This window comes from Haematobia irritans, chromosome 3 (assembly GCF_050003625.1).
Source record: "Haematobia irritans isolate KBUSLIRL chromosome 3, ASM5000362v1, whole genome shotgun sequence".
Lineage (NCBI taxonomy): Eukaryota > Metazoa > Arthropoda > Insecta > Diptera > Muscidae > Haematobia > Haematobia irritans.
Genome location: NC_134399.1, coordinates 215084995 through 215112183, shown reverse-complemented (window position 1 = coordinate 215112183; position 27189 = coordinate 215084995). Strand labels below are relative to the sequence as shown.

The 27189-nt window shown below is 32.7% G+C and overlaps 2 protein-coding genes and 1 long non-coding RNA gene across 10 annotated transcripts in view; 2 read left to right on the top strand and 1 right to left on the bottom strand.

The window, feature by feature from the left end:
* Positions 1 to 765: 765 nt before the first annotated feature.
* LOC142232090 (uncharacterized) lies at positions 766 to 1271 on the bottom strand. Its single transcript, XR_012721017.1, has 2 exons — positions 1037 to 1271; positions 766 to 979 (listed from the first exon to the last, which is right to left on the bottom strand). It is a non-coding gene; the product is annotated as an uncharacterized LOC142232090 (long non-coding RNA).
* Positions 1272 to 3474: 2203 nt separating this feature from the next.
* The window catches only part of Evi5 (ecotropic viral integration site 5), a 172180-nt gene continuing 148465 nt past the window's right edge, over positions 3475 to 27189 (top strand). For 6 of the 8 annotated variants that reach the window (XR_012721015.1, XR_012721014.1, XM_075302807.1 and 3 more), the window contains exon 1: positions 3476 to 4014. The gene's annotated coding sequence lies outside the window, so the exon portion shown is untranslated. Of the gene's footprint in view, positions 4015 to 27189 lie in introns of all 8 variants that reach the window. The other 2 variants (XM_075302801.1, XR_012721016.1) reach the window with 2 other exon arrangements.
* LOC142231427 (uncharacterized) lies at positions 11539 to 19846 on the top strand. Its single transcript, XM_075302035.1, has 3 exons — positions 11539 to 12358; positions 12497 to 13342; positions 19680 to 19846. The coding sequence occupies exons 1-3, from the start codon at positions 11539 to 11541 to the stop codon at positions 19844 to 19846; spliced, it is 1833 nt and encodes a 610-aa protein (XP_075158150.1).

Here is a 27189-nt window from a genome sequence, read left to right as displayed (position 1 = left end):
ATTTTCCGTTATAAATTCATCTATCTAGGGCATCTTAATGTCTGTTATCCATTAGCACATCTCATCAGTGCAAGTCGCGTCGGTGTTGTCAGATTGCATTTTGATAGTGTGACGCTTTTTTATTTTTATTTTGTTTTTATTTATTTAACTCATTTTACAACCAAGTCGAAATGGCCATATACGGTTACAGGGATACTCAAAATAAGGAATTACATTAAATTTACTTTAAAAAAATTATAAAAATAATTAGGACTCAAACAATAAATATAAACATCCCAATAAACACAGGATGAGCGTTTTTCAAATGCAACAACTTTTCAGTTTGAGGGTAAATATAATTTTCAACATAAATTCAACTTGACTTGAAATAGCTCATCTTCAATACATCTTCAAATTGTTTGCGAATTACTTTCAATTTGCCAAAATGTTGACGAAATCTTTGAAAAGGTGTTGAAGATAATATGAGAAAACTTTGACAAAACACTACCATAAAATGCAACGAAAAAACCACCCTGCCAACATTTTTTGAATTTGGGGACTCTTTTGAGAATCCCCACTACGTCGAAAACAATCATATACGACATCAAAAACTCATCGGAAAAGCGCCGTCACTATTGAGAAGTTGTACCACGCCAAGTTACTACAAAAATGTTTCGCATGAGTGCAATTATTAGGTGCCTTTATAGATCAATTTAGAACGACGCCAATAAGGGACCCTCCAAACAATCAGAAAAAGTGCATTTTAAGATAGTTGTAAAAGAATCATTGTGGTCGAGTAAAACACGTTTGTTTAGATATTTATTAATTTGATTAAACATTTACAAATTCTTAAAAATATAACATTTATACCACTATCACATTACATTTAACATAATTTTTGGCATTAATGATGATGTTGAGTTACAAGTAGCGAGTTACATGTTGCTGCGTCTATCAACCAGTGTTTTTATTCCATGGAGGCAGCGTGTCTGTAAAATATCTGAAAAACAATCACTTTATTCCATTTGGAAAATCCCCAAATTGTTCACCAATATACTTTTCACAATTTTAAGCGTATAATCTATGTTTTCAGAACTTTATTTTCGTTTTTATTTAATTAAAATATAACAAGCTGGTTGCGCTTGGCGTTTCACAAAAAATGGCTTTTTTAACAGTAGGGATGGCAAATTACTTGCATGTACTTTTTGATGTACCTTTTCATGATGGTTGAAGTGACATTTACGAGTCTGTGGTAACGATGAGGTTGAAATGGAACTTTGAAATGCTGGCAGGGCATGTGGTTTTCAATACTTATTTGTGCAACGAAGTTCGTGGTCAATTGAAGAAATAAAAAAAAAAAAATGGAAAATTTAAGCAAATAACCAAATAGTTTATAAAAATAGGTAAGTGAAAATAAAAAATGAAATAAAACTTTAAGGAAGTCACTAAAAGTATATCTCTTTGCAGAAAACTAGAATTATGGATTCTACGTTCTTGAAAACATTAAAAAGCTGACCAATGAAAAAATTGTGGACAATTATCTGGAACTGCTTCAAATAGTTTATAATAATTGGTACGTCAATATGAAAAATTAAATCAAAACTTTAGAGAATTCACTAAATTTAAATCTCTTTGCAGAAAACCAAAATCTTTGGATGCTACATTCTTGCAAACATTAAGAAGCTGACCAATGAAACATAAGTGGCTTACCGACAAGAAAAAGTATCCAGAAACATTTCAAAGTGCATCCAATTAAAATTGTTAAAAACAACAAATTGATAAAATCAACAACTTCTGGATGAAAATGTGCATCACATCGTCAGTTTAATTTACATCCTATTATCAGTTTAAAATGGATATTTTGTGAATTTCTTCTGCTGGGAATCTATTCTAACACGCGATCCAGCACGTTCCTAATTTCAAATTGCCCGCATATTAATACATTTTAATACGGTTTTATGACACCAACAGGAAGGAAATCGAATTATGAATGCAAAACTGTTTACAAATCATGTTTAAGATTTTTTAAGTTTTGTTCTTATTTGTTGATATGTTTAATAGGATTATAATTTTTCAATTGGTATTGTAGTGTATTATCCCTGCCAGCATTTCAAAGTTCCATTTCATCCTCATCGCTACCACAGACTCGTAAGTGACACTGCAACAATCGCCAACTGTGATAGTATTTTGCCATCACTATTCGCATGAAAGTATTTTGCCATCACTATTGTTACAAGAGCCATTTTATATTTTGTGAACCACCAAGCACAACTAGCTTCTTATACTTTATTTAAACAAAAAATATAATGAAGTGCTGAAAACATAGTTATTTCGATTAAAATTGTGAAAGGTATATTGGTGAACAATTTTTGTCTTTTCAAATGGAATAAAGTGAAAGTTTTTCAAATATTTTTCCAGACACACTGCCTCCATTGGGAATAAAAGCACTGGCTGATAGACGCTACAACATGTAACTTGCAACTTGTAACTCAACATCAATCTTTTATTAATGCATCAAAATATGTTAAATGCGATGTGATAGTCGTATAAATGTTATATTTATGAGAATTTATAAATGTTTAATAAAATTAATAAACATCTAAACAATCGTGTTATACTTGACCACAATGATTCTTTTACGACTATCTTAAAATGCACTTTGAAGGGGCTCTTATTGGCGTCCTTCTAAATGTATCCAGAAGGGCACCTAATAATTGCACTAATGCGATACTTTTTTGTAGTAACTTGGCGTGGTACAACTTCTCAATAGTGACGGCGCTTTTCCGAGGAGTTTTGGATATCGTATACGACTGTTTTCGACGTAGTGGGGATTCTCAGAAGCGCCCCCAAATTCAAAAAATGTTGGCAGGGATGTAGTGTAGTGTATTATTATATATTTTATTTTGACGAAAATGAATACATTATACAAAATTCATAGAATTTTGGCTTTGACTTTCAATTTGATGTGGGGATATCATTCATACAAATTTTGGTTGAAAAGTATTTGCAACGATGTTAATTTTTAATTTGACTCGCATCGAAAATTGTTTGAGAAATTATTGAGTAGCGATGCAATTCAATATGAGGATACCACTTGAGAAATTATTGCTAATGTGTTGAATTTTACTGTTGCGGGTTATGTCTGTTTTTTTTTTTTGTTGAGAAGGTGATTTTCTCAATTTGTATATTACATTAATCCTTTGAAAAAATGTTTGAAAAATTGTTGAAATTTGGCATTTTTCAAATGTTAGTGTTTGGGCCAGCACTGTCGTCCGGATAAACTTATAATCTGAACGGCGTATTAACTACAGTACTATTGTACAAATTGTATTCCAGTATAAACATCCCATACTAACATACTAGGAAACACGCATATTAATTAGGGTGTTGTTCACTTTGCAGCTGATTTCTTTAATGTTTCATTTCCCACCAAGTTGTCACTGTCACGTATTCATTCCATTTCATTTCTATTGAGAAGTTACCATCTATATTCCCAATTGGAAATGGTATACGGTAGCTTCGAGTCAACGTCAGACAAAACACGGAAATTTGTTTAACCAATTGAACGTGTATAATTCATGAAATGTGAAAAAAGTATTGAAAATAATTAATATATTTGATTGGAAAATAAATAAAGCAGGCTAGTGAAACGAAAAAGTTTTTATCAACTAGTAGCATTTGCCTAAAACATCTCATCAAGAATTAGTGTATACAAAAAAAGGTGAAAAATCAGTGAAATCACTTTGTTGTCGTTGCAAAAAAGAATCATGAAATAAAAGTTTTTGTATGTGCGTGTGTTAAAAGTGTGATTACAATTGGAAAAAATTGTTAAAGAATTTGATTTAATGAATGAGAATAATAAACCAACACCTGTCTTCTAAACTTGGCTTAAAATATTTTTTTTTGGCTGTTAACAGCAAAAATCTGTAGCAACAACAACTATAAAATTGAGAGCATACAAACAAAATTTTCACTCTGTAGCAGAGAGGCGGAGACTGTGCTGCGACAGAGAGACAACAGAATAGTAAACGCAACGTAAGTAAAATGTAATCTCTTCACTAGGTATAATGAAAAAAAAAAAAACTTTCAAATTTCACAAAAACATAATAGAACGCTGCAAAGGGGGAGCAGACACACAATTAAAAGTGAAGATAATCAAGTTGTGGTAATATTGGCCATCGCATGGGATTAATCATTCATTTATTTATGTAGCATTTGTGTCGCATCGACGTTTTCATCGTTGTCGAGAAGGGAGTTGCCAATAATTAATATTCATTCCGGAATTGGGGATTCGTAGTGATGTTGCTTGGCAAAATATTTTGGCCACTTGGACATTTTGCAGCAATGATTAATATTGGGTTTACACAATGTTTGAAATGTCGCTTTTTCGACATTGTATTTCGCAAGGTTTCTAATGTCAAAACAGTCGATTTCTTGCAAACAAATGACCACGGATTAAATCCTAGTTTTGATCGAAACAAAAAAAGTTATTCAGCGGTCGACTATCCGGAGTGTTTCAAAGGGTTTCTAAGTGATTTCATTGTGATTGTGTAAATTTTAAATTTGGTCCCATGGTTCGGACCTAATGAAATTTTGTTGATTTTGGTCCACTTTCGTCAAATCGGTATTTATACCCTTCACCACTACTGTGGTACAGGGTATAATAAGTTTGTGCATTTGTTTGTAACGCCAAGAAGGAAAAGTCTGAGACCCATCGTTTAGTATACCGATCGTCTTAGAATTAAATTCTGAGTCGATTTAGCGATGTCCGTCCGTCTGTCTGTCTGTCTGTCTGTCTGTCTGTCTGTCTGTCTGTCTGTCCGTCTGTCTGTCTGTTGATGTATTTTTGTGTGCAAAGTACAGCTCGCAGTTTTAGTCCGATTGTCCTAAAATTTGGTATAGGGTCCTGTTTCGGCTCAAAGACGATCCCTATTGATTTTGGAAAAAAATCGGTTCAGATTTAGAAATAGCTGCCGTATATATTTTTCACCGATCTGGTCATAATTGGCGTGTATATCAACCGATCTTCCTCAAATTCCGTACATCCGAATATTTTATGAGTCTCGAAAAACTTGCAAAATATCAGCCAAATCGGTTCAGATTTAGATATAGCTCCCATATATAGTTTTCGCCCGATTTACACTCAAATGACCACAGAGGCCAATTTTTTGCTCCGATTTAGTTGAAATTTTGCACAGGGAGTAAAATTAGCATTGTAGCTATGTGTGTCAAATTTGGTTGAAATCGGTTCAGATTTAGATATAGCTCCCATATATATCTTTCGCCCGATTTACATTCATTTGCCCACAGAGACCAATTTTTTGCTCCGATTTAGTTGAAATTTTGCACAGGGAGTAGAATTAGCATTGTAGCTATGCGTGCCAAATTTGGTTGATATCGGTTCAGATTTAGATATAGCTCCCATATATATGTTTTTCTGATTTCGACTAAAATGGTCAAAATACCAACATTTTGCTTGTTAAATCGCCACTGCTTAGTCGAAAAGTTGTAAAAATGACTCTAATTTTCCTAAACTTCTAATACATATATATCGAGCGATAAATCATAAGTAACCTTTTGCGAAGTTTCCTTAAAATTGCTTCAGATTTAAATGTTTCCCATATTTTTATACCCTTCACCACTACTGTGGTACAGGGTATAATAAGTTTGTGCATTTGTATGTAACGCCAAGAAGGAGTAATCATAGACCAACCTTTTAGTATACGGATCGGCTTAGAATTAAATTCTGAGTCGATTTAGCGATGTCCGTCTGTCTGTCTGTCTGTCTGTCTGTCTGTCTGTCCGTCTGTCTGTCTGTCTGTTGATGTATTTTTGTGTGCAAAGTACAGCTCGCAGTTTTAGTCCGATTGTCCTAAAATTTGGCGTAGGGTCCTATTTCGGATCAAAGACGATCCCTATTGATTTTGGAAAAAATCGGTTCAGATTTAGATATAGCTGCCATATATATTTTTCACCGATCTGGTCATAATTGGCGTGTATATCAACCGATCGTCCTCAAATTCCGTACATCCGAATATTTTATGGGTCTCGAAAAACTTGCAAAATATCAGCCAAATCGGTTCAGATTTAGATATAGCTCCCATATATAGTTTTCGCCCGATTTACACTCAAATGACCACAGAGGCCAATTTTTTGCTCCGATTTAGTTGAAATTTTGCACAGGGAGTAAAATTAGCATTGTAGCTATGTGTGTCAAATTTGGTTGAAATCGGTTCAGATTTAGATATAGCTCCCATATATATCTTTCGCCCGATTTACATTCATTTGCCCACAGAGACCAATTTTTTGCTCCGATTTAGTTGAAATTTTGCACAGGGAGTAGAATTAGCATTGTAGCTATGCGTGCCAAATTTGGTTGATATCGGTTCAGATTTAGATATAGCTCCCATATATATGTTTTTCTGATTTCGACTAAAATGGTCAAAATACCAACATTTTGCTTGTAAAATCACCACTGCTTAGTCCAAAAGTTGTAAAAATGACTCTAATTTTCCTAAACTTCTAATACATATATATCGAGCGGTAAATCATAAATAAACTTTTGCGAAGTTTCCTTAAAATTGCTTCAGATTAAAATGTTTCACATATTTTTTTACTAATATTGTGTTCCACCCTAGTGCATTAGCCGACTTAAATTTTGAGTCTATAGATTTGTAAAAGTCTATCAAATTCTGTCCAGATCGAGTGATATTTGGGACAAACCTTTATATATAGCCCCCAACACATTTGACGGATGTGATATGGTATCGAAAATTTAGATCTACAAAGTGGTGCAGGGTATAATATAGTCGGCCCCGCCCGACTTTAGACTTTCCTTACTTGTTTTTTTTTTTTCTCAAAATTTTCAATAGATGTAAAATTTTGACACAATTTTCTGTAGAAATGAAATTTTGTCAAAAATTTCTGTAGAAATAAAATTTTTACCAAATTTTCTATAGAATGATACTTTGTTATTATTTTGTACAGTAATAAACTTAACAAAAAAACTTGTATAGATACAAAATTATGCAAAAATTTTGTATAGGAATAAGACACCTCCTCTTTATAGCCGATTCCGAGCGACGTTCCACATTGCAGTGAAACCACTTAGAGAAGCTTTGAAACCCTCAGAAATGTCACCAGCACCACTGAAAAACGTTTTGGTGTTTGCTCAAAACTGGGTTTGAACCCACGACCCTGTGTATGCAAGGCGTGCATGCTAACCATTGCACTACAGTGATTCCCTAACCTATAGATTGTTAATCGCATTTAAAATCTATTCCATTGACAGAACCATACGATTCCACATAAACAATTTGGTAACTGGTATATCCCCAGTTGAATTGTTTTTACAAACACAAATTCAAATGAAAAAGCTCTTAATATTAGTTAGCATATCATTTTAGACATCACATATTTTTATGACGTTGAAAACTCTCATGATGGTTTGCGACAGACACATGCATTATGCTGAGCACTTTGCAAATTTTATAATTAAATATTGCTGACAATGCGTTTTGCGATAAGACTGTGGTGAAAAATTGATAACTTTGGGTCGTTGAGCTTGTCACTAAATATATTGTATGTCGGAAGCAAATGAAATTGTTACAATCATATGAGATCGTGTATAGAGAGTATGGCCTTGGCAGTGACTACGGTTTTGGGAAAATATATTAAAATCTCATTATTTCCAAATTTTTTGCCTGTTTAAATTTCCACTTCGTCAGTTGTCTATCGGTTTGGCAACTTTTCTATAATAGACTGATCAAGAAAAATACTATCCATCGTTAGCCACTTGCTATTTTGCCCATTTTTATGAAATATAAGAATACCGCAAAAAGAACCAATTTTTTGGCTTCCTCTTTGGAACGAAAATGCTTATCAGCCAGCTCATGCTTTATCGATCGGAACAAAATCAAGTAATCAGAAGGAACAATGACTCGTCTATACCACAGTTGGGGTTAGGACTTCCCAAATAAAGTTTTATGTTGTTGTTGTAACAGTTTATTGTGATTTCATCCATTTTTATGTTATACGCTCTGGTAGTCAGCTTGTGGCCAGATCGAGGAACTCTGCGACTAAGGTGGGGTGCGTCCAAGAGTGATCTGGTGGTAAGTCGGGTTGGTTTAGCAGGGCAAGAGAAAAGATGACGCGTGTCGTGCGGCCCTTGGTTGCAAATTGGACATACGTCAGCTACGCTGCTATCAATCACTGATAAGTAGCAATTGAGGCGGCTGCACTTGCCTGATCTTAATTGTAGCTGCTCACCGCTTCAGCTACAGTATCCTCATGAATACTGTTCAAACCTGCCTGGTACGCTGCTTGATCTAGAGGCTCTCTTTTGTAACGCTGGATCTCGCGCTCTAGATGATTTATATCAACCTGGATGGTGGTTGTGTATCCATGAAATGGTGATTTGGATGATTACTGCGATAACAACTCAGGAGATACTGCTTTGACAACATATAATTGTGTCTTCGCACAGGGATGATCTTTGTCTCCACATAAAGGTGATCCAGGGGTGTGCTGCGGAGACACCTAGTCGCAGTTCTAAGGGCAGATCTCTATGTTATTCCACTGCGTGTCACGGGTCTACGGTGTCCACACTGGAGCTGCATAAGTTTACCACTGACCGGCCAATTGCCTTATAAGTAGTTAACAAGGTTTCCTTATCCGCACCCCAAGTACTGCCGGCTAGAGACTTGAGGACCTTGTTTCTACCGCGGATCTTATTACATATTGCAGTGGCATGGGCAGATGACCTGAAAAGGCTGTCGAATGTTACCCCGAGTATCTTGGGGTAATTTACTGTCGGAATTATTTTGCCATCGACTCCAACATTCAACTGCCTACGCACTTCCGCCGTCCATGTAGTAAACAGTGTGGCTGAGTATTTGGTGGCAGATATCCTCAGATTGCTAGCAGTGAAATAACTGGTAAGATCGCATATGCCATCAACAATGGGCCCGGATGCCATGATTTTACAGTCGTCCGCATATGATACAATCTCGACGCCGTCAGGAGAGGGAGGAATCGAGGACAGGTAGAGGTTAAATAGTGCCGGAGATATCACAGGGAGTTCCCCACCCTGGGGATGTCCTCGAATAATCCCCTATTGATAGGATAGGGGATTATTCGATGTCCTCGAATAATACCCTATTGATATGTGTCGAAATGGCATGTAAGGCTGTCGTCGTATTGTGTACCTTACGGAATCCATGTTGATGGTGGGCAGCTGGAAAATTCTCCACAAGGCTGGGGAGGAGTAGTGCCTCAAGTGTCTTGGCTACTGGCGAGAGAGGGGACATCGGAAGAGAAGGGATCTTGGCTACTGGCGAGAGAAGGGATTCTTTGGAGCAGCTGATCGCAAATGATGTTTTATGGGCACGAAACTTGTTGTTTACCGGGCAACTGACACATTTTTTGAAAAAGAAAGCTATATAGTTTAACTATTGTCTAATGTGGGTATCCCCAACTAAGCCATCTTTGCAATTATTGTTGCTGTTTATCATGCAGTGCTCGGCACAAATAGGAACATCAATTGAATTAGGGTACAAAGCTCCTGTGGACCACACACAATTGCTCCAACCAAATACACAGCATTAGCTTCTTTCCATGGATATTCGGAACTTTCCTTTGGTGTCTTTGAAGCAGATCATGCCCGCCTTGCATACACAAGGTCGTGGGTTCGATTCCAAAAAGTTTTTCAGCGGTGGATTAGCCCACCTCAGTAATGCTGGTGACATTTCTGAGGGTTTCAAAGCTTCTCTATGTGGTTTCACTTCAATGTGGAACGCCGTTCGGACTCGGCTATAAAAAGGAGGTCCCTTGTCATTGAGCTTAACATGGAATCGGGCAGCACTCAGTGATAAGAGAGAAGTTCACCAATGTGGTATCACAATGGACTTTACATCGATCATTCGTTGCACGCAGACGCGAAATTAAAGCTCTTGAATAAATTGGATATTTTTTTCATAAACACAACATCTAAAACATTAACACTTTTTAAATCATTTGAGTGAGATTTGATTTCACTTAAATGGTATTAAATTCATAAGATAACATGGATTTAAATTGTGGAAAATGTAAAACCACTTGCCGAGACACGGAAGTAAGGTGCAGCAGTTTTTGCGGAAAATTTTTTCATATGAAATGTGTTGGCTTATCAAAGTATGAGTGCGATGCAATTTTTAAACACCAGAATATTAAATTTTTTTGTGATTCTTGTATTAACTTTATGCTGGTCACAAATGAAAATTATAAACATTTATTGTCAATGGTTATTGAAAATGAAGCAAAAATAACTAGCGAAATTAACAAAAACAACCAGTATGTGGAGAAACGAGTTGAAGAGGCAAAGATAGAAATTATGAGCGAGCTGAAAAATAACAAAGCTAATCCAGAAGTACAAACATATGCAGACAAGCTTAAATCTACCAACAATGTACCCGTTATTTTGAAACCAAAAAATAAGCAGAACAGTGAGACAACTGAGAGAGAGGTAAAAGAGAGGATTAAACCTTCAGCACTCAATGTACATGTAAAAGGAATAACGAAGAGAAATGATGGTATGATAGCTATAAGATGCGAGAACGAGAGTGCACGGAACGTTTTAAGAGAACAAATTAAAGAGAAAATGGGAGAAAATTACGAGGTACAATCACCATCAATGAGAAAACCGAAACTGTTAATTGCAGGTTTAAGCGAGTCGTTGCAGCTATAAGAAAACAAAACAATATACAATGCAATTATTTGGAATGTGTCAAGGTATACAGGTCATATAAAAATCGAAACACATTTAACGTCATAATTGAGACTGATGGAGAGGGATTTAAGGAAATTATGGATAAACAGGAAATTAATATAGAGTGGGATAGATGTCCTGTATATGAAAGTTTGAAATTTTTAAGATGCTTCAAATGTTGGGGATTCGCTCACACATCGAAACATTGCAGAAGTGAAAATCAAGTATGTGCTAAATGCAGTGAAGTTGGCCACTCGTACAGAGAGTGTAATAATAACATATCCAAATGCATAAATTGTTTAAAGGCAAAAGAGAGGTTACATTTATCGGATATAGACATCAATCATGATTGCCGAGATACTGGGTGCCGTGTTCTGAAACGTAGAGAAAGAATAGAAGCAGAAAGGGTGCAATACTAGCAACCAAAGAATATATGTGGATTGTACTTAAATATTGGTGGTTTATGTGCTAACTTTGAGGATCTGGAAGTAATACTTGGTGAAAACGAGTTTGATTTTATTTGCTTGAGTGAAACACACCTAACTGCAGACTTGGAAGATAGATAATTCTCTATTCAAAACTACAATATTTTGAGATGTGATGGCGATTCTAGGCATACGGGTGGTGTGGCTCTTTACATAAAAGATTCATGGCAATCAAGAGTTATTGAATGTATAGCAATTGATAAGACGATTTGGTGGCTTAAAGTGGAAATCTGGAAAAGTTATATAAAATTTTTTATTGCTGGTGTTTACAGATCGCCAAATAGACAAAACAGCTCAGAAGAAATATTCTGTAACTTTTTTGAAAACCAAATGGACAAAATTAGTGGAAATGACATTGGTATTATTGTTGGCGATTTCAACATAAATTGGAATGAAATTTCTACAAAGCGACAAAAAATTGAGGAAATAATAAATGATAATTTTTTTAACCAAATTGTAAACCAACCTACCAGAGTTACTAGTACGACTTCAACCTTAATTGATTATGTAGTAATCAATATTGACCTATGTACTGCAAAAACCTGTACAAACCTCAAAATTAGCGACCACGAATCAATTGAAGTTAAGTTTCCATCAAAAAGAGAGACAGTTACCACAACTAAGAATATCCAAATATTGCGTTACAACGACGACCTTTTCCGAAGAACCATAGTTAATGATGACATTTATTACTACCATCCTGTAAATTCCGTTGATGACTACGCCGAACGTCCGTTTGAAAGTATTAATAGGGCTTTGCATCCAATGATATGCACGAAGGAAACAAAATCAAAAAAATTACCAAACTATTGGTTTAATAGCAATTTAAAGAGAATGCAAGTTCACAAACAACAATTACATCAAAGAGCTGTTTGGATAAACGATAATACTAGTTGGGAAAATTATAGGCATTTCAGAAATCAATACAAATCACAACTTCGTAGTGCTAAGGAAACTTTTATCAGTAATAAAATTGATAACTGTACAGATCAACGGTCAATGTGGAAAACTATAAAAGAATTTGTACTTAAGAAAGATGATACCCATATTAAGAAAATAAAAGTAAATGGATCCCTCATATCTGATGAGAAACGCATAGCTGAAGAAATGAACAAATTTTTTATAGAGAGTGTAGAAGAAATAGTCAGCAGTATACCTCCGATCAATTATGAAAATAATATTTCACACATTCCAAAGGAGAACTTCAAATTCAAATTTATAAATACCAATGATTTGAAATCTTTATTAAAGGGAATGAATACAAAAAAATATCAACATTTTCTGTCAGTAAAAATTCTATTAAATAACTTTGACTTGCTTGGTGAAGCAATAAAACGTTTAATAAATGAATCTATGCGATGGGGAATTTTCCCTAAATGTCTAAAAGAGTCATATGTAATACCCATACCGAAAATCAAAAATACGGATAACCCCAATGAAATAAGACCAGTAAATATGCTTCCGATTCTTAGTAAAATATTAAAAAAAGTAATATACACGCAACTGAATAGCTATTTTGAATCAAATAATGTATTTATCGAAACGCAATCAGGATTAAGACATAATCACAACTGTGAGTCCCTTTTGAATCTCGTTATTACTCAATGGAAATCTGAAGTCACGAATAAAAATTGCATCATAGCAGTTTTCTTGGATTTAAAACGTGCATTTGAAACCGTCGATAGAGAATTATTGGTACAGAAAATTGAAAAATATGGAGTAAAAGGAGTTGAAAGTAAATGGTTTAAAAGTTACCTGGAGGAGAGAACACAAAGAACAAAATGTGGCCTTTATGTTTCATCAGGGAGTACTGTAGGAATCGGTGTACCGCAGGGAGCAATATTAGGAACACTGCTATTTTTAATATATATTAACGATCTAAAAAACATATTAAGAAATACTAAATTATGCTTGTTTGCTGATGATGCTTTGTTGTACATAACTGGAAAAAATACAAACGAATGTATATCAAAGCTTAATGAAGATCTAAGAGCAGTGGAAAAGTATTTAAAAATGAACAAACTGAAGCTCAACATAAACAAAACTAACGTAATGATTATCAATGGAGTAATTGAAGGAAATATTCTAATCGATGAACAAGAAGTGAATCAAGTTGAGGAAATAAAGTACTTAGGTATTGTAATTGACAAAAAATTGAAGTTTGATGCACAATACAACTATATCTGCAAAAAGATCTCAAAAAAAGTTGCTTTTTTAAAAAGAATACGAAACAAAGTTTCTCTTCCAACAGCAATCAATATATTTAATACGATTATTAAACATCACTTTGAGTACTGTTCAACAATCATGTTTATGGGAAATCAAGCTATGAAAGCCAGACTTCAGAAGTTACAAAATAAAGCAATGCGAGCGATTCTAAAATGTCATCATTTAACGCATACAATCAGCATGTTGAATAAACTAAAATGGATGTCAGTTAACCAAAGACTTACAATGAACGCATTGATATATATATATTTAAAATAAAGCACGACTTAGTTCCAAAGTATATGCAAGGTTTTATAACGTATGTAGCAGACGTTCAACCGTACAATTTACGAAATATTCAAGATTTTCGATTAAATTTAAGTAGAACCAATTTTTATCAAAACTTATTGTTATATAATGGGCTTAAATTATTTAATGAACTGCCAATTGAATTAAAAAATGAAAATAACATACATTCCTTTAAAAAATCGCTCATTTCATATGTAAAAGAAAATTTTTGAAAAGTTATGTAATGTCAAAATTACCCTATCCAATTTACGGTCATTTTCATGTAGCTCCGTTAGGCTTTAACTGCCAGTTAACAGAAAGTAAATTGCAAATATCTTCTCTCCAGTTAACTTTAACTGAAAAAATTTCGTCAGTTAAGTTCCTAACTGGCATATGGAATATATATGCAAGATGACAGCTTCGTCCATAATACGGTTTAAAAGTTGGTTAGTTAACGGAACACTAACGGAGCTTTATGAAAATGGGGGTTAATAATTTAACGAAGTATTGTTTAAAATCAGTAGCATGTTATGCTAAATAAATAAAATAAAAAAAAATAGTCTAAGTGAGCCTGATACATCGGGCTGCCACCTAACCTAACCTAACTAACCTATTATTACATTAAAATTAACCTCTCATAACTGGCGAGCTTCCAAAAGTGGACAATAGTTAGGAGACTACTTCTAAGAGGTTTCACTATTCATTCAATATTGCGTGTTTCCCGAACTGCATTCAATGTTCGGGACATTTTAGAAGGCCAGGTAATATCTGAAAAAATATGGCGAATGGATGCCCTGAGAAAATCATTTACACCGGTATGGGCCAAAATACCGCCAGATTACATTTGCACCTCGTTTTTTCACAACTTCAGATCAATATTTTAGTCCAAAGGTTTTCATATCTCAGTAAAAGCGAACAGATTCTAAAATTTTGGTTAATTTCAAATATTCAAATTCATTTACCAGGTATACTGTTATGAAATGAGCGTTTATTTTCATGTGGCACCCATTTTTCACACTTTGGGATTTTTCCTATAGCATTTAAACGGTAAGATATTGTGCAACATTTAACATTGTAGCCATTTGCTTTTGGCTCAAATTGTCAACACCATCCAATATCATTTGCAAATTCGGTGTCTTAAAACTTTTTTTGGTGGTCCTGCACGTTCTTTATTTTTTATATCAAAATCATTATTTCTGAACGGTTGAAACAATCTTTTGCATGTTCCTTCTGATAGAGCCTGATCACCATATGCCTCGACAAGCATTCCATGCGAATCTACAGCCCATTTCTTCAAATGAAAATAAATAATTAATGCTTTCAGCAAATCATCGCTTTCTGGTACAAAATTCGACATTTTTAACACGATGAAAAAAAATATGATGTTTTCTGTTCAATGGCTTGATGTAGAGTTGGGTAGTACGCGAACGAACTAAATAGTTCAATTGAACGGTTCACTGAAATGAGCGAGCTGAAATAGCTCATATTTATCGTTTTTTTCCGTCAGTTTAGCCAACTAAGCACATTGTATCAGTTTGTTCGCTCAGTTATTTTCGCTTTCCTCAAAAATTGGACAATTTTCTGGCCATTACGCTCCTATCGATCTTTTTTACGCATGCACATATGCTGTTTGGGATTCTTTTTGAATGTGTTTTTTGGGATGAATAAATCAACGCATGGCTAATGTGCATCTTTTATGATGAACTGGAAGAAAGCAACAACAGAAGTTGGAATGAACCGGTCACTGACCGAAAGTGAACTAATGAACTAATTGACCGAACTAGTTCGTTGATCGAAAAAGAGCTGAAGTGATCGATCACTACACTGAACTATAATGCCCAACACTAGTTTGATGTATACTAAATATCTTTTACAGATGTCCTAGCAAACAAGCAAAAAAAGGATTCATTCACAACAAATGTTCCCAACCGAGACATTTGTATCTTGACGCTCACTTCATACCGGTATACCTGGTAAATCAATAACAAATATTTTGATACAAAAGAAAAATTTTGATCGATTGAATTAGTTACACTTTGTATATGCTACTCGGCACAATTATTTATATTTTTTTACACTGCTCTTAATAGCTTTAAATGTGCATTGTGGCCAACCTTCAATATTGTGCGTGCTAACACTAATCTATTTCATGGAAAACACCCATTCAAATTCATCTACACATACCTAAGGATGACATAGTTTATTTATCAAAAATAGAACTTCCTAACTGCCAATAAACTACAAAAAAGTAAGAGAAAAAAAATATGATTAATTTCTTTTTATTTTTTATTTATGAAATTTTGGTTTTTTGTTCAGTTTAGTTAATCTAAATTAAAGGGTCACACATTCACCCCCAGACCTTTATGTACATGTAGATACGTTCAATATATTTCTCCATTATATCCCCATAATCCTATTTATGACAAGGCAGACACCAGTTCTGTTAATTTTAGCAAATAGGACAGCAAACACACACCCTATCCCAATTAGAAATATTTTAGTCGTCTTCACTACGGTGGCGTGTATAACTCGTTTTGTGTGTTTGCTAATGCGTCACATAGCATCTTATGTCTCGTGCCATCCCGCCGTGCTTTTATGCCACCTCATACTGAAAATATGCCATGTTACTTTTATGATAAACGCTGTGCACTTTGACATAAAAATGGATACCAGAAAAAAAAGAAATGGAACGAGGAACACTTCTGTTGTTTTATGACAATTTTCGTATTAAGCCTTGTCTTGTTGTTTGTTCCTTTTGTTTGTGTACGTGCTTTATCAATGTATACGTATTGTTTGGTTTTGAATGAAATGAGTTATACAAATGTGAAATTGGTAAGGCCTTGGTAAGCTATGTCCTCATTGATGGAATACAATGTGGTTTCCATATATACCTTTCCTATAGGAAAAATAAAAATCTAAATTCTAATTGAGACCAAGAGATATGACTGGGATTGTTTGGGAAAGTGTTAAATGACTCAAGGCTTTTAGTAATTCGTTTTAATCAATTCTAATTACTCAGTTTTTGATGTGGCTAGTCATCTAATCTGTTATAGCAGAGCTAATTGAAGTCATAATCGTTTACATCATTAATACTAGAGGTCTGCATCGAATAACTTTTCACTACATGTATGCAATTCGCTGTCGAATATAGTACATACACTGTCTTTCTCTCAGAGCGCAAGTAGTGAAGTGAAGAGAACACTTGCTTGTCAAATACCACCAAGTACTTATCCGAAACAATATGGAAAAGGAACAATAAAAATGTAAGTACTTGAGAAAAAGTACAACATGGATTCTCTTCACTTCACGTGGTACCACAAGTAATGCTCAGTTATGTGCGAAGCAAAACTTTCCATTATTATTAATCATAGATATGTATGTATGTCACATATTTAATATATTTATGTATGTCACACACTTACCTTAACGTTTGCTGTTCTTTATATCAATCCGAAAACATATATTATGGAGAGTAATTGTTTTGTTATATTTCTGAAACTGCACGTGGTACATGGAGTACTCTATGAAGTTTTGTTCTCGCAACATACTCGACGTGATCACTCTGAGTACACTTCAATAAGAGAGAAAGAGGAATATGTGTTTGTTGGTAGTGAAGACATCAGAGTAGCAACAAGAAGTTACTCGTGGCTTTTGGTGTTCATTAAAATGTGTACCAATTGTTTTGCGACTCTCTCAAATAGATGTACTCGTTTAGCAAGTACACGTGTACTCTGCATTTACAAATGGAATTGTGCAGACCTCTAATTAATACCATGATGACATATTATGTTTTACGTTTCACGCTTCTCATTGAATGTTATTATGTATTTATTTCTTATGTTAACATAAGTTATGGTGGTCAATCTAATTTTCACCATTATTGCTCTCGACTTTGAAATTTCACAAACACAATGATAACGTTATGCATCTCCATTCAACTCTCAGATTGAGAGATATCTCATTTATTTTGCATGTTAATCTCACAGCATTAATTACGCTTTATTGTTACTATCATTGTTCTCGATACTGAAATGGTTTTCTCACAAACACAATGATAACTTCATGCATTTCCATAATTCTTTCACATTGAGAGATATTTCATTCAATTTGCATACTATTGCTTAACATGGCTATTGCGATCGTCTTAACATTATGGGTTTGATAGTTTGTTAGTAACTTATGTGTCTCTTGTGAGAAATTTGATTTAAACCACATACAATGTTAAGAATTTCGGACTTAGCTTGATACATAAACAGAAAAAATAGTTTCTTTGGGGAAAAATGAACTAACTCGTATGAAAATTGAACTAAACTCAATTTTTGAGTTTTTTGTCCAATGCGTTGTTGAAAATAAGAAAATTGTAATGACCTGGCATAATTTCTTAACGAAATTGCACATTCTTAGGAAAGGTAAAAGGAATTAAATACATATCATCAGCATTATTGAGAGGTGATAATAAAATGCTGAAAAAAAAAACTTTTTGATGTTCGGGATGGAACAATGTGCAAGGCGGTTATGCTAACCATTGGTTTCATTTCACCATTAGATGAAATAAGTTTCTTGTATTTTTGTAAGGGTTTATATCTTTTTATGAGTTTACAAAGAAAAAAAATTTCTTTGTAAAAAATATTCAATTAAAAGTTTAATTGATTCAACAATTTATATAAATGAAATAAAAATCAATCACACAATTTAATAATATCAATTATTTTTTTAATTGACTGTCAATTAATTTTTTAATTGATACTATCATTTCTGTGATTGAGGACATTTCAATTAAAAAATTAATTGGATCAATTGATTTCTTGATTGAATCAAAAAATTTTTTTTTGTGTGTACCGATTGTAATTATTTGGAATCAAAATTTTATGAACAACATTTTCAATTATATTTTTAATTAGAAATATTTTTTAATTAACTTGTTAATTGTCACAATTAATGTGTTAATTACAAGTGTAAATTAACAATTTTCTCAACTGACTGTTTTTTAATGTGATTTAAAAGATAAAAGATATCATACATTTTAATAGAATTTTTTTTTGTAGGCCTACAATTTGAAGCGAAAAGAGATAAAAATGGTCAATTTCACTCTATGATTATATTATAGTTTTTACTACATTTGAAGTAGTAGAATATTAGTCTGTTATTGTTTTTACTAGTGAAATGAACCACTTCTCTCTCATAGAACTTCATTTATTTGTCTGTTATTCTCACAGAAATATGTAATAAGTCATCGTATTTGTGATATTATTGTTCTCGACACTAAAATTGTTATCTCACAAACACTAACACTGATAACTTTATAGCATTTCAACTGCTCTCCACTGAACCTCAATCAATCTCATAGCTGTGCCATCATTTTTCTCGGTATGAACACTAACACTGACAACTTTATGGCATCTACATTGCTCTCTCACAGAACTTCATTTATTTGCCTGTTATTCTCACTGAAATATGTAATCACTCACCGTAGTTTTGCTATTATTGTTCTCGACACTCAAATGGTTATCTCACAAACACTAACACTGATAACTTTATGGCAATTCAATTGGTCTCCACAGAACCTCATTTTTTGTATATTATTCTCTGAATGGTTATCTCACAAACACTGTGATTATTTTATGTATCTCCATTGATTTCTCATTGCATCTCATTTTATTCTCACTGCAATATGTCATAAATTTCATAGATGCAATATCATTGTTCTCTATACTGAAACACAGTATATAACTTTGTGCATTTTCGTTATTCCCTCAAATTGAGAGCTACCTCATTTTATTTGCCTTTTATTCTCACTGCAATAAGTCATCAATACCAATTTCAGTTGATTTTCAAAATAGCGAAAGACGGTTAATCACATTTGAGAAAAAGTAGATTTTCGATTTTTGTATCCCTAATAGAAAGGCCTTTTGGAATATCTACCATTTCCTTCCTTTACAACTTTTACATTTTTTGTTTTGCATTTTTATGAACAGTTGCTGGAGCAAGTGTGGCGGTATTGTGGCAAACAACCTTGTCACTACTATCCAACATTTATTCCTACATAGTGGCGTTATCATCAACCAGACAGACCGAAAGTCAGCGAAACAGGCGGAAAATAAGTCGCAGGCGTACCGTAACGTACTTGTGCACTTACGAATAACATTAAACTTTATTATTGTTTTAATTTTTTTTTTCTTTGTTGTGGTGGCTGTTCCCTCCTTTTTTGGGACTTTAGCTTTAAAGTCAAGTTAGTTGATATTGTCTTTTTTGCGGCGTCGCCGTTTGTTATGCCAACTGTATGTCATTTAGTTGGTGGCTGATTCCAAAACACACCTACGTTTTGCATGTCTAGGGTTGGTGTTACTTTGTTTTTTTTTTTTTTTATTATTTTGTGACCGTTGGTGGTGATTTGATATTTTAATATCAATAAAAGTAGCTTTTTTTCGTTGTTTTTGTTTGCAAATGTGTTCTCTCTCTCTCCAGAGGATTCCGAAACATCTGACAACACCCGAGGATACAAAATGTGAGACCATTCTAATTTGAAAGATGAGAAAATGTTAGAGTGTATGGTGAAAATAAAAATTTAATAAATAATGTATACAAAAAAAAAATGTGTGAAGTGGTAGTGAAATTGAAAATGTGAGAGTAAGACTCTGAATGCCCTTTGGCCAGGACATATTGCCCTTGGGTAATAAGATATCACAAAATTTTATTATAAATTTGACATGGGTTACATGCTGGGAAGAGAACTTTAGTGATTAGTAGATTTCATAAAATAAAAAATAAAGACAATTTAAATTTATTTCAGTTCATGACCTTTACAGTACTATGTTTTAGTTAAAAATTTCCCAATATGAGAATCTTTCCTTCACTTTAATCATGTTTTGCTTACTTTAATTACAGAAAAATTTGTCCTTCTAAGGTGATAAATCTCCTTAAAATTTTAAGGAGATCAATATACTTAATGTAATAATTTTATAAAGATTTTAAATTCTATTTCTGAGACTAAGTACGACAGAGTCGTCAGTACAAACTTTCAGAATATAGGCCACAATAGACACCAGGTCCTCTTGTAATACGAACAGTTATTTTAAAAAACGAACAGTTATATTAGTGAGAATAACATGGCAATAAAATGAAATATCACTCAATTTGAGAATATAATTGAGATGCACAAAATTATCATTGTATATGTGTTATAACATATATAGATAGATCAATGAGAGAATAAAATTGAGATGCACTTAATTATCACTATGTTTGTGAGATATGTTAAAACTATAGCATGTGTGTGAAGATAAATTCGAATTTGAAATTTGCAGCAAAAACTTAGCCGAGACACAAACCAACACTAAAAATATTTTTCAAATTCGAATTTAGGATTTCAAATTCGAATTTGGATTTTTAGTATTTGGCTTATTATTTAAAAACTAAGCCGCGTGCGATATAGAGAGTAGGCTCATTGGAAAGGGCTTGAGCTCAGCTTTCATAATCACAAAAGTCTTCATTAGAAAAGTATTTGTGAAAAGCGAAAATTTGAAAACAAAATTTTCATCAAATTTTTACAACGGGCCCACTGTGCCAAAACTAAGCCGCGTGCGATATAGAGACTAGGCTCATTGGAAAGGGCTTGAGCTCAGCTTTCATAATCACAAAAGTCTTCATTAGAAAAGTATTTGTGAAAAGCGAAAATTTGAAAACAAAATTTTCATCAAATTTTTACAACGGGCCCACTGTGCCAAAACTAAGCCGCGTGCGATATAGAGACTAGGCTCATTGGAAAGGGCTTGAGCTCAGCTTTCATAATCACAAAAGTCTTCATTAGAAAAGTATTTGTGAAAAGCGAAAATTTGAAAACAAAATTTTCATCAAATTTTTACAACGGGCCCACTGTGCCAAAACTAAGCCGCGTGCGATATAGAGACTAGGCTCATTGGAAAGGGCTTGAGCTCAGCTTTCATAATCACAAAAGTCTTCATTAGAAAAGTATTTGTGAAAAGCGAAAATTTGAAAACAAAATTTTCATCAAATTTTTACAACGGGCCCACTGTGCCAAAACTAAGCCGCGTGCGATATAGAGACTAGGCTCATTGGAAAGGGCTTGAGCTCAGCTTTCATAATCACAAAAGTCTTCATTAGAAAAGTATTTGTGAAAAGCGAAAATTTGAAAACAAAATTTTCATCAAATTTTTACAACGGGCCCACTGTGCCAAAACTAAGCCGCGTGCGATATAGAGACTAGGCTCATTGGAAAGGGCTTGAGCTCAGCTTTCATAATCACAAAAGTCTTCATTAGAAAAGTATTTGTGAAAAGCGAAAATTTGAAAACAAAATTTTCATCAAATTTTTACAACGGGCCCACTGTGCCAAAACTAAGCCGCGTGCGATATAGAGACTAGGCTCATTGGAAAGGGCTTGAGCTCAGCTTTCATAATCACAAAAGTCTTCATTAGAAAAGTATTTGTGAAAAGCGAAAATTTGAAAACAAAATTTTCATCAAATTTTTACAACGGGCCCACTGTGCCAAAACTAAGCCGCGTGCGATATAGAGACTAGGCTCATTGGAAAGGGCTTGAGCTCAGCTTTCATAATCACAAAAGTCTTCATTAGAAAAGTATTTGTGAAAAGCGGAAATTTAAAAATTTATTTTCAACAAAGTTTTACAACGGAGCCCACTGTGCCAAAACTAAGCCGCGTGCGGTATATAGACTAGGTTTATTGGAAAGGGCTTGAGCTCAGCTTTCATAATCACAAAAGTCTTCATTAGAAAAGTATTTGTGAAAAGCGGAAATTTGAAAATGCGTTTTCAACAAATTTTTACAACGGGCCCACTGTGCCAAAACTAAGCCGGGTGCGATATAGAGACTAGGTTCATTGACCACGACCTTGTGTATGCAAGGCATGCTAACCATTGCACCACGGTGGCTCCCGAATGACAAGGAACTTCATTTTCATAGTCGAATCCGAACGGAGTTTCATATTTCGATGAAACCACTTAGAGAAGCTTTGCAATACTCAGAAATGTCAACTTTTTAGTGTTTGGTAGAAGGTGGGATTGAACCCGTAATCCCTAGTATTCAGGACGGGCATGCTAACCATTGCACCACGGTGGCTTTTGTAAAAAATCTAATGTTGACAAAATTTTCCATAGAAAAAAGTATAGAAATAAAATTTTGTCAACATTTTATTTCTATAGAAAGATTTGTCAAATTTTATTTCTATAGAAATAAACATTTTCTATAAAGATAAAATTTTGAAAAAATTTTCTACAGAAATAAAATTTTAACAAAATTTTCTGTAGAAATAAAATTTTGACGAACTTTTCTATAGAAATAAAATTTTGACGAACTTTTCTATAGAAATAAAATTTTGACAAAATTTTCTATGAAAATAAAATTTTGATAAAATTTTCCATAGAAATAAAATTTGACAAAATTTTGTATAGAAATAAAATTATGACAAAAATTTCTATAGAAATAAAATTTTGACAAACTTTTCTATAGAAATAAAATTTTGACAAACTTTTCTATAGAAATAAAATTTTGACAAAATTTTCTATAGAAATGAAATTTTGACAAAATTTTCTATAGAAATAAGATTTTGACAAAATTTTCTATAGGAATAAAATTTTGACAAAATTTTTTATAGAAATACAATTTTGACAAAATTTTGTATAGAAATAAAATTTTGACAAAATCGTCTATAGAAATAAAATTTTGAAAAAAATTTCTATAGAAATAACATTTTGACAAAAATTTCTATAGAAATAAAATTTTGACAAAATTGTCCATAGAAATAAAATTTTGACAAAATTTTCCATATAAATAAAATTTTGAAAAAATTTCTACAGAAATAAAATTTTGACAAAATTTTCTATAGAAATAAAATTTTGACAAAATTTTCTATAGAAATGAAATTTTGACTAAATTTTCTATAGAAATAAGATTTTGACAAAATTTTCTATAGGAATAAAATTTTGACAAAATTTTTTATAGAAATACAATTTTGACAGAATTGTCTATAGAAATAAAATTTCGACAGAATTTTCTATAAAAATAAAATTTTGACAAAATTCTCTATAGAAAAAAAAATTGGCAAAATTTTCTATAGAATTAAAATTTTGACAAACTTTTCGATAGAAATGAAATTTTGACAAAACGTTCTAACATATATAAATGTTGACAAAATTTTCTATAATTCAACCTAAATCAAAGCAATAAGAAATAAATATAATTTGGACAAAATTTTCTATAGAAATAAAATTTTTATTATTGTTTTGATTACAGCTTAAAACCATGTTTTGAATGAACTACAAGAGTAGCTTAAGCAACAGAGGAAAAGCGTGTTTGTCAAATTTATTTGGGAGTTTTTTTTTTTTAATTTTTAATTTGTCGTAAATTTATGTTCAAATTTTAGTAGATTATTTTTGGCATTACGAAGCAGTTTCAACATTTTCTTTTACATACAAAATGAGCCCTTTTTTAAGAAATGTATGTTATTTTCATTTTTTAATTCAATTGGCAGTTCATTAAATAATTTAAGCCTATTATATAATAATAAATATAAAAAAATTAACTCTTAAACAATTGCAAAAAAATATTTCTTTTGCTGGTAAAATAATTATAAATAAATAAATAATAGAAAATTATACAATTGATTGTCTCTAATAAAAAATTTAGTTTTCTACCAAAATCAGTCAAATTTTTAATTGAAGCAATTAAAAATTAAGTGAAAGTGCCGAAGAAAACAATTGCTTTTTTAACCAAGAATATTTTTTATTTCTAATTACTTCTACGATTAATACTATCGTGATTGATAAGTTAAAAGTTTAATTGGAAATACGTTGGTAGTATTTTTTTCTGTGTATGGTCTACTATGAGTTTTTTTTATTAATTTTTAGGTTTTTGCACAAAAAATTTTGTTTACTTTTTTATCACGAAATTAATTGAACCAATTAAAAATTAATCGACACTATTATTTATTTGTAGTTTAATTAATTATAAATGAGTAATGATACAATAAACAGTTTATTGGCATAATTTAAAAATTAATTGAATCAACACTACAATTGATTGTAAATTCCGAATTAATTAAGTATTTTTGTAATTTGTGATTGATGCTATCTACTTCTTTATGTAAGCAATTTCAATAAAAATAAAATTGCTTCGGTGAAAAAATAGTGTTTTGCTAACGTAATCAATTACACTATTAATGGAATCAATTGGATTTAATTGAATTAATTACATTTGCGGACAAAATGATTCGGAACCGCGAATCAACAAAATCTTCATTACGCAGCAAAAATACCACCAATATATTTTAAATTAAAGTTTTAATTAATAATTTAATTTAAAACCTATTTAATCACAATTTAATTGATTTCATTATTTATTTAGTTAAAACAAAAATCAATTGCATAATTGAATTGGAACAACTAATTTTTAGTTGTTATAGATGATTGATATTATCATTTTCGTGATAGAAAAAAATTTAATCAAAAATTGATTGGAGCAATTAATTTTGCGATATATCAAAATTTTATTTTTCGCATGCAAACGCAGTGAACATAAAAGTTTATTGATAAATATCAGCTGTTCCCAAAGTGTGAGTCCTACGCAGAAAAAATATCTTCAACACATTTCCTTTGAAAAAGTTGATAGAAGTTGAAAAATTTTCCAATTAATAAATTAATTGATGCAATTAACTTTTTAATCAAGATGGAAACATTAAATTAATTAATAATCTTAAAATTTTTAAGTAAAAAACTAATTGATACAATTAACTTTTTAATGAAAAAATTAATTGATCAATTAAATTTTTAATTTAGTCATTTAAAAAATCAATTCAAATTTGCTCTTAACATCAATTAATTTTTTTAATGCCATTTTCGTGATTTAAGAAATTTCAATTAAATAATTAAATGTATCAATTAATTTCGTGATTGAATTAGAAAAAAAAGCATTTTTGTGTGTATACAAAAAAGAATATTGACAATATTGAGAAATTGTTTATCCTTTAAATAAAACTTTAAAATTTAATTACATCTATATGGTGAAGACTATTGTGGGTCTGAAAGCTGAGCTCAAGCCCTTTCCAATGAGCCTAGTCTCTATATCGCACGCGGCTTAGTTTTGGCACAGTGGGCCCGTTGTAAAAATTTGATGAAAATTTTGTTTTCAAATTTTCGCTTTTCACAAATACTTTTCTAATGAAGACTTTTGTGATTATGAAAGCTAAGCTCAAGCCCTTTCCAATGAGCCTAGTCTCTATATCGCACGCGGCTTAGTTTTGGCACAGTGGGCCCGTTGTAAAAATTTGATGAAAATTTTGTTTTCAAATTTTCGCTTTTCACAAATACTTTTCTAATGAAGACTTTTGTGATTATGAAAGCTGAGCTCAAGCCCTTTCCAATGAGCCTAGTCTCTATATCGCACGCGGCTTAGTTTTGGCACAGTGGGCCCGTTGTAAAAATTTGATGAAAATTTTGTTTTCAAATTTTCGCTTTTCACAAATACTTTTCTAATGAAGACTTTTGTGATTATGAAAGCTGAGCTGAAGCCCTTTCCAATGAGCCTAGTTTCTATATCGCACGCGGCTTAGTTTTGGCACAGTGGGCCCGTTGTAAAAATTTGATGAAAATTTTGTTTTCAAATTTTCGCTTTTCACAAATACTTTTCTAATGAAGACTTTTGTGATTATGAAAGCTGAGCTCAAGCCCTTTCCAATGAGCCTAGTCTCTATATCGCACGCGGCTTAGTTTTGGCACAGTGGGCCCGTTGTAAAAATTTGATGAAAATTTTGTTTTCAAATTTTCGCTTTTCACAAATACTTTTCTAATGAAGACTTTTGTGATTATGAAAGCTGAGCTCAAGCCCTTTCCAATGAGCCTAGTCTCTATATCGCACGCGGCTTAGTTTTGGCACAGTGGGCCCGTTGTAAAAATTTGATGAAAATTTTGTTTTCAAATTTTCGCTTTTCACAAATACTTTTCTAATGAAGACTTTTGTGATTATGAAAGCTGAGCTCAAGCCCTTTCCAATGAGCCTAGTCTCTATATCGCACGCGGCTTAGTTTTGGCACAGTGGGCCCGTTGTAAAAATTTGATGAAAATTTTGTTTTCAAATTTTCGCTTTTCACAAATACTTTTCTAATGAAGACTTTTGTGATTATGAAAGCTGAGCTCAAGCCCTTTCCAATGAGCCTAGTCTCTATATCGCACGCGGCTTAGTTTTGGCACAGTGGGCCCGTTGTAAAAATTTGATGAAAATTTTGTTTTCAAATTTTCGCTTTTCACAAATACTTTTCTAATGAAGACTTTTGTGATTATGAAAGCTGAGCTCAAGCCCTTTCCAATGAGCCTAGTCTCTATATCGCACGCGGCTTAGTTTTGGCACAGTGGGCCCGTTGTAAAAATTTGATGAAAATTTTGTTTTCAAATTTTCGCTTTTCACAAATACTTTTCTAATGAAGACTTTTGTGATTATGAAAGCTGAGCTGAAGCCC

What these genes read in the sequence shown, in the direction of transcription:
- LOC142231427 (XM_075302035.1), top strand. Translation starts at nt 11,539, where the DNA reads ATGGACAAAATTAGTGGAAATGACATTGGTATTATTGTTGGCGATTTC. An exon ending in TGTAGAAGAAATAGTCAGCA is followed by an intron (nt 12,359 to 12,496) that starts GTATACCTCCGA and finishes ATTTTCTGTCAG; the next exon opens with TAAAAATTCTATTAAATAAC. An exon ending in TGAGGAAATAAAGTACTTAG is followed by an intron (nt 13,343 to 19,679) that starts GTATTGTAATTG and finishes TTTTATGAACAG; the next exon opens with TTGCTGGAGCAAGTGTGGCG.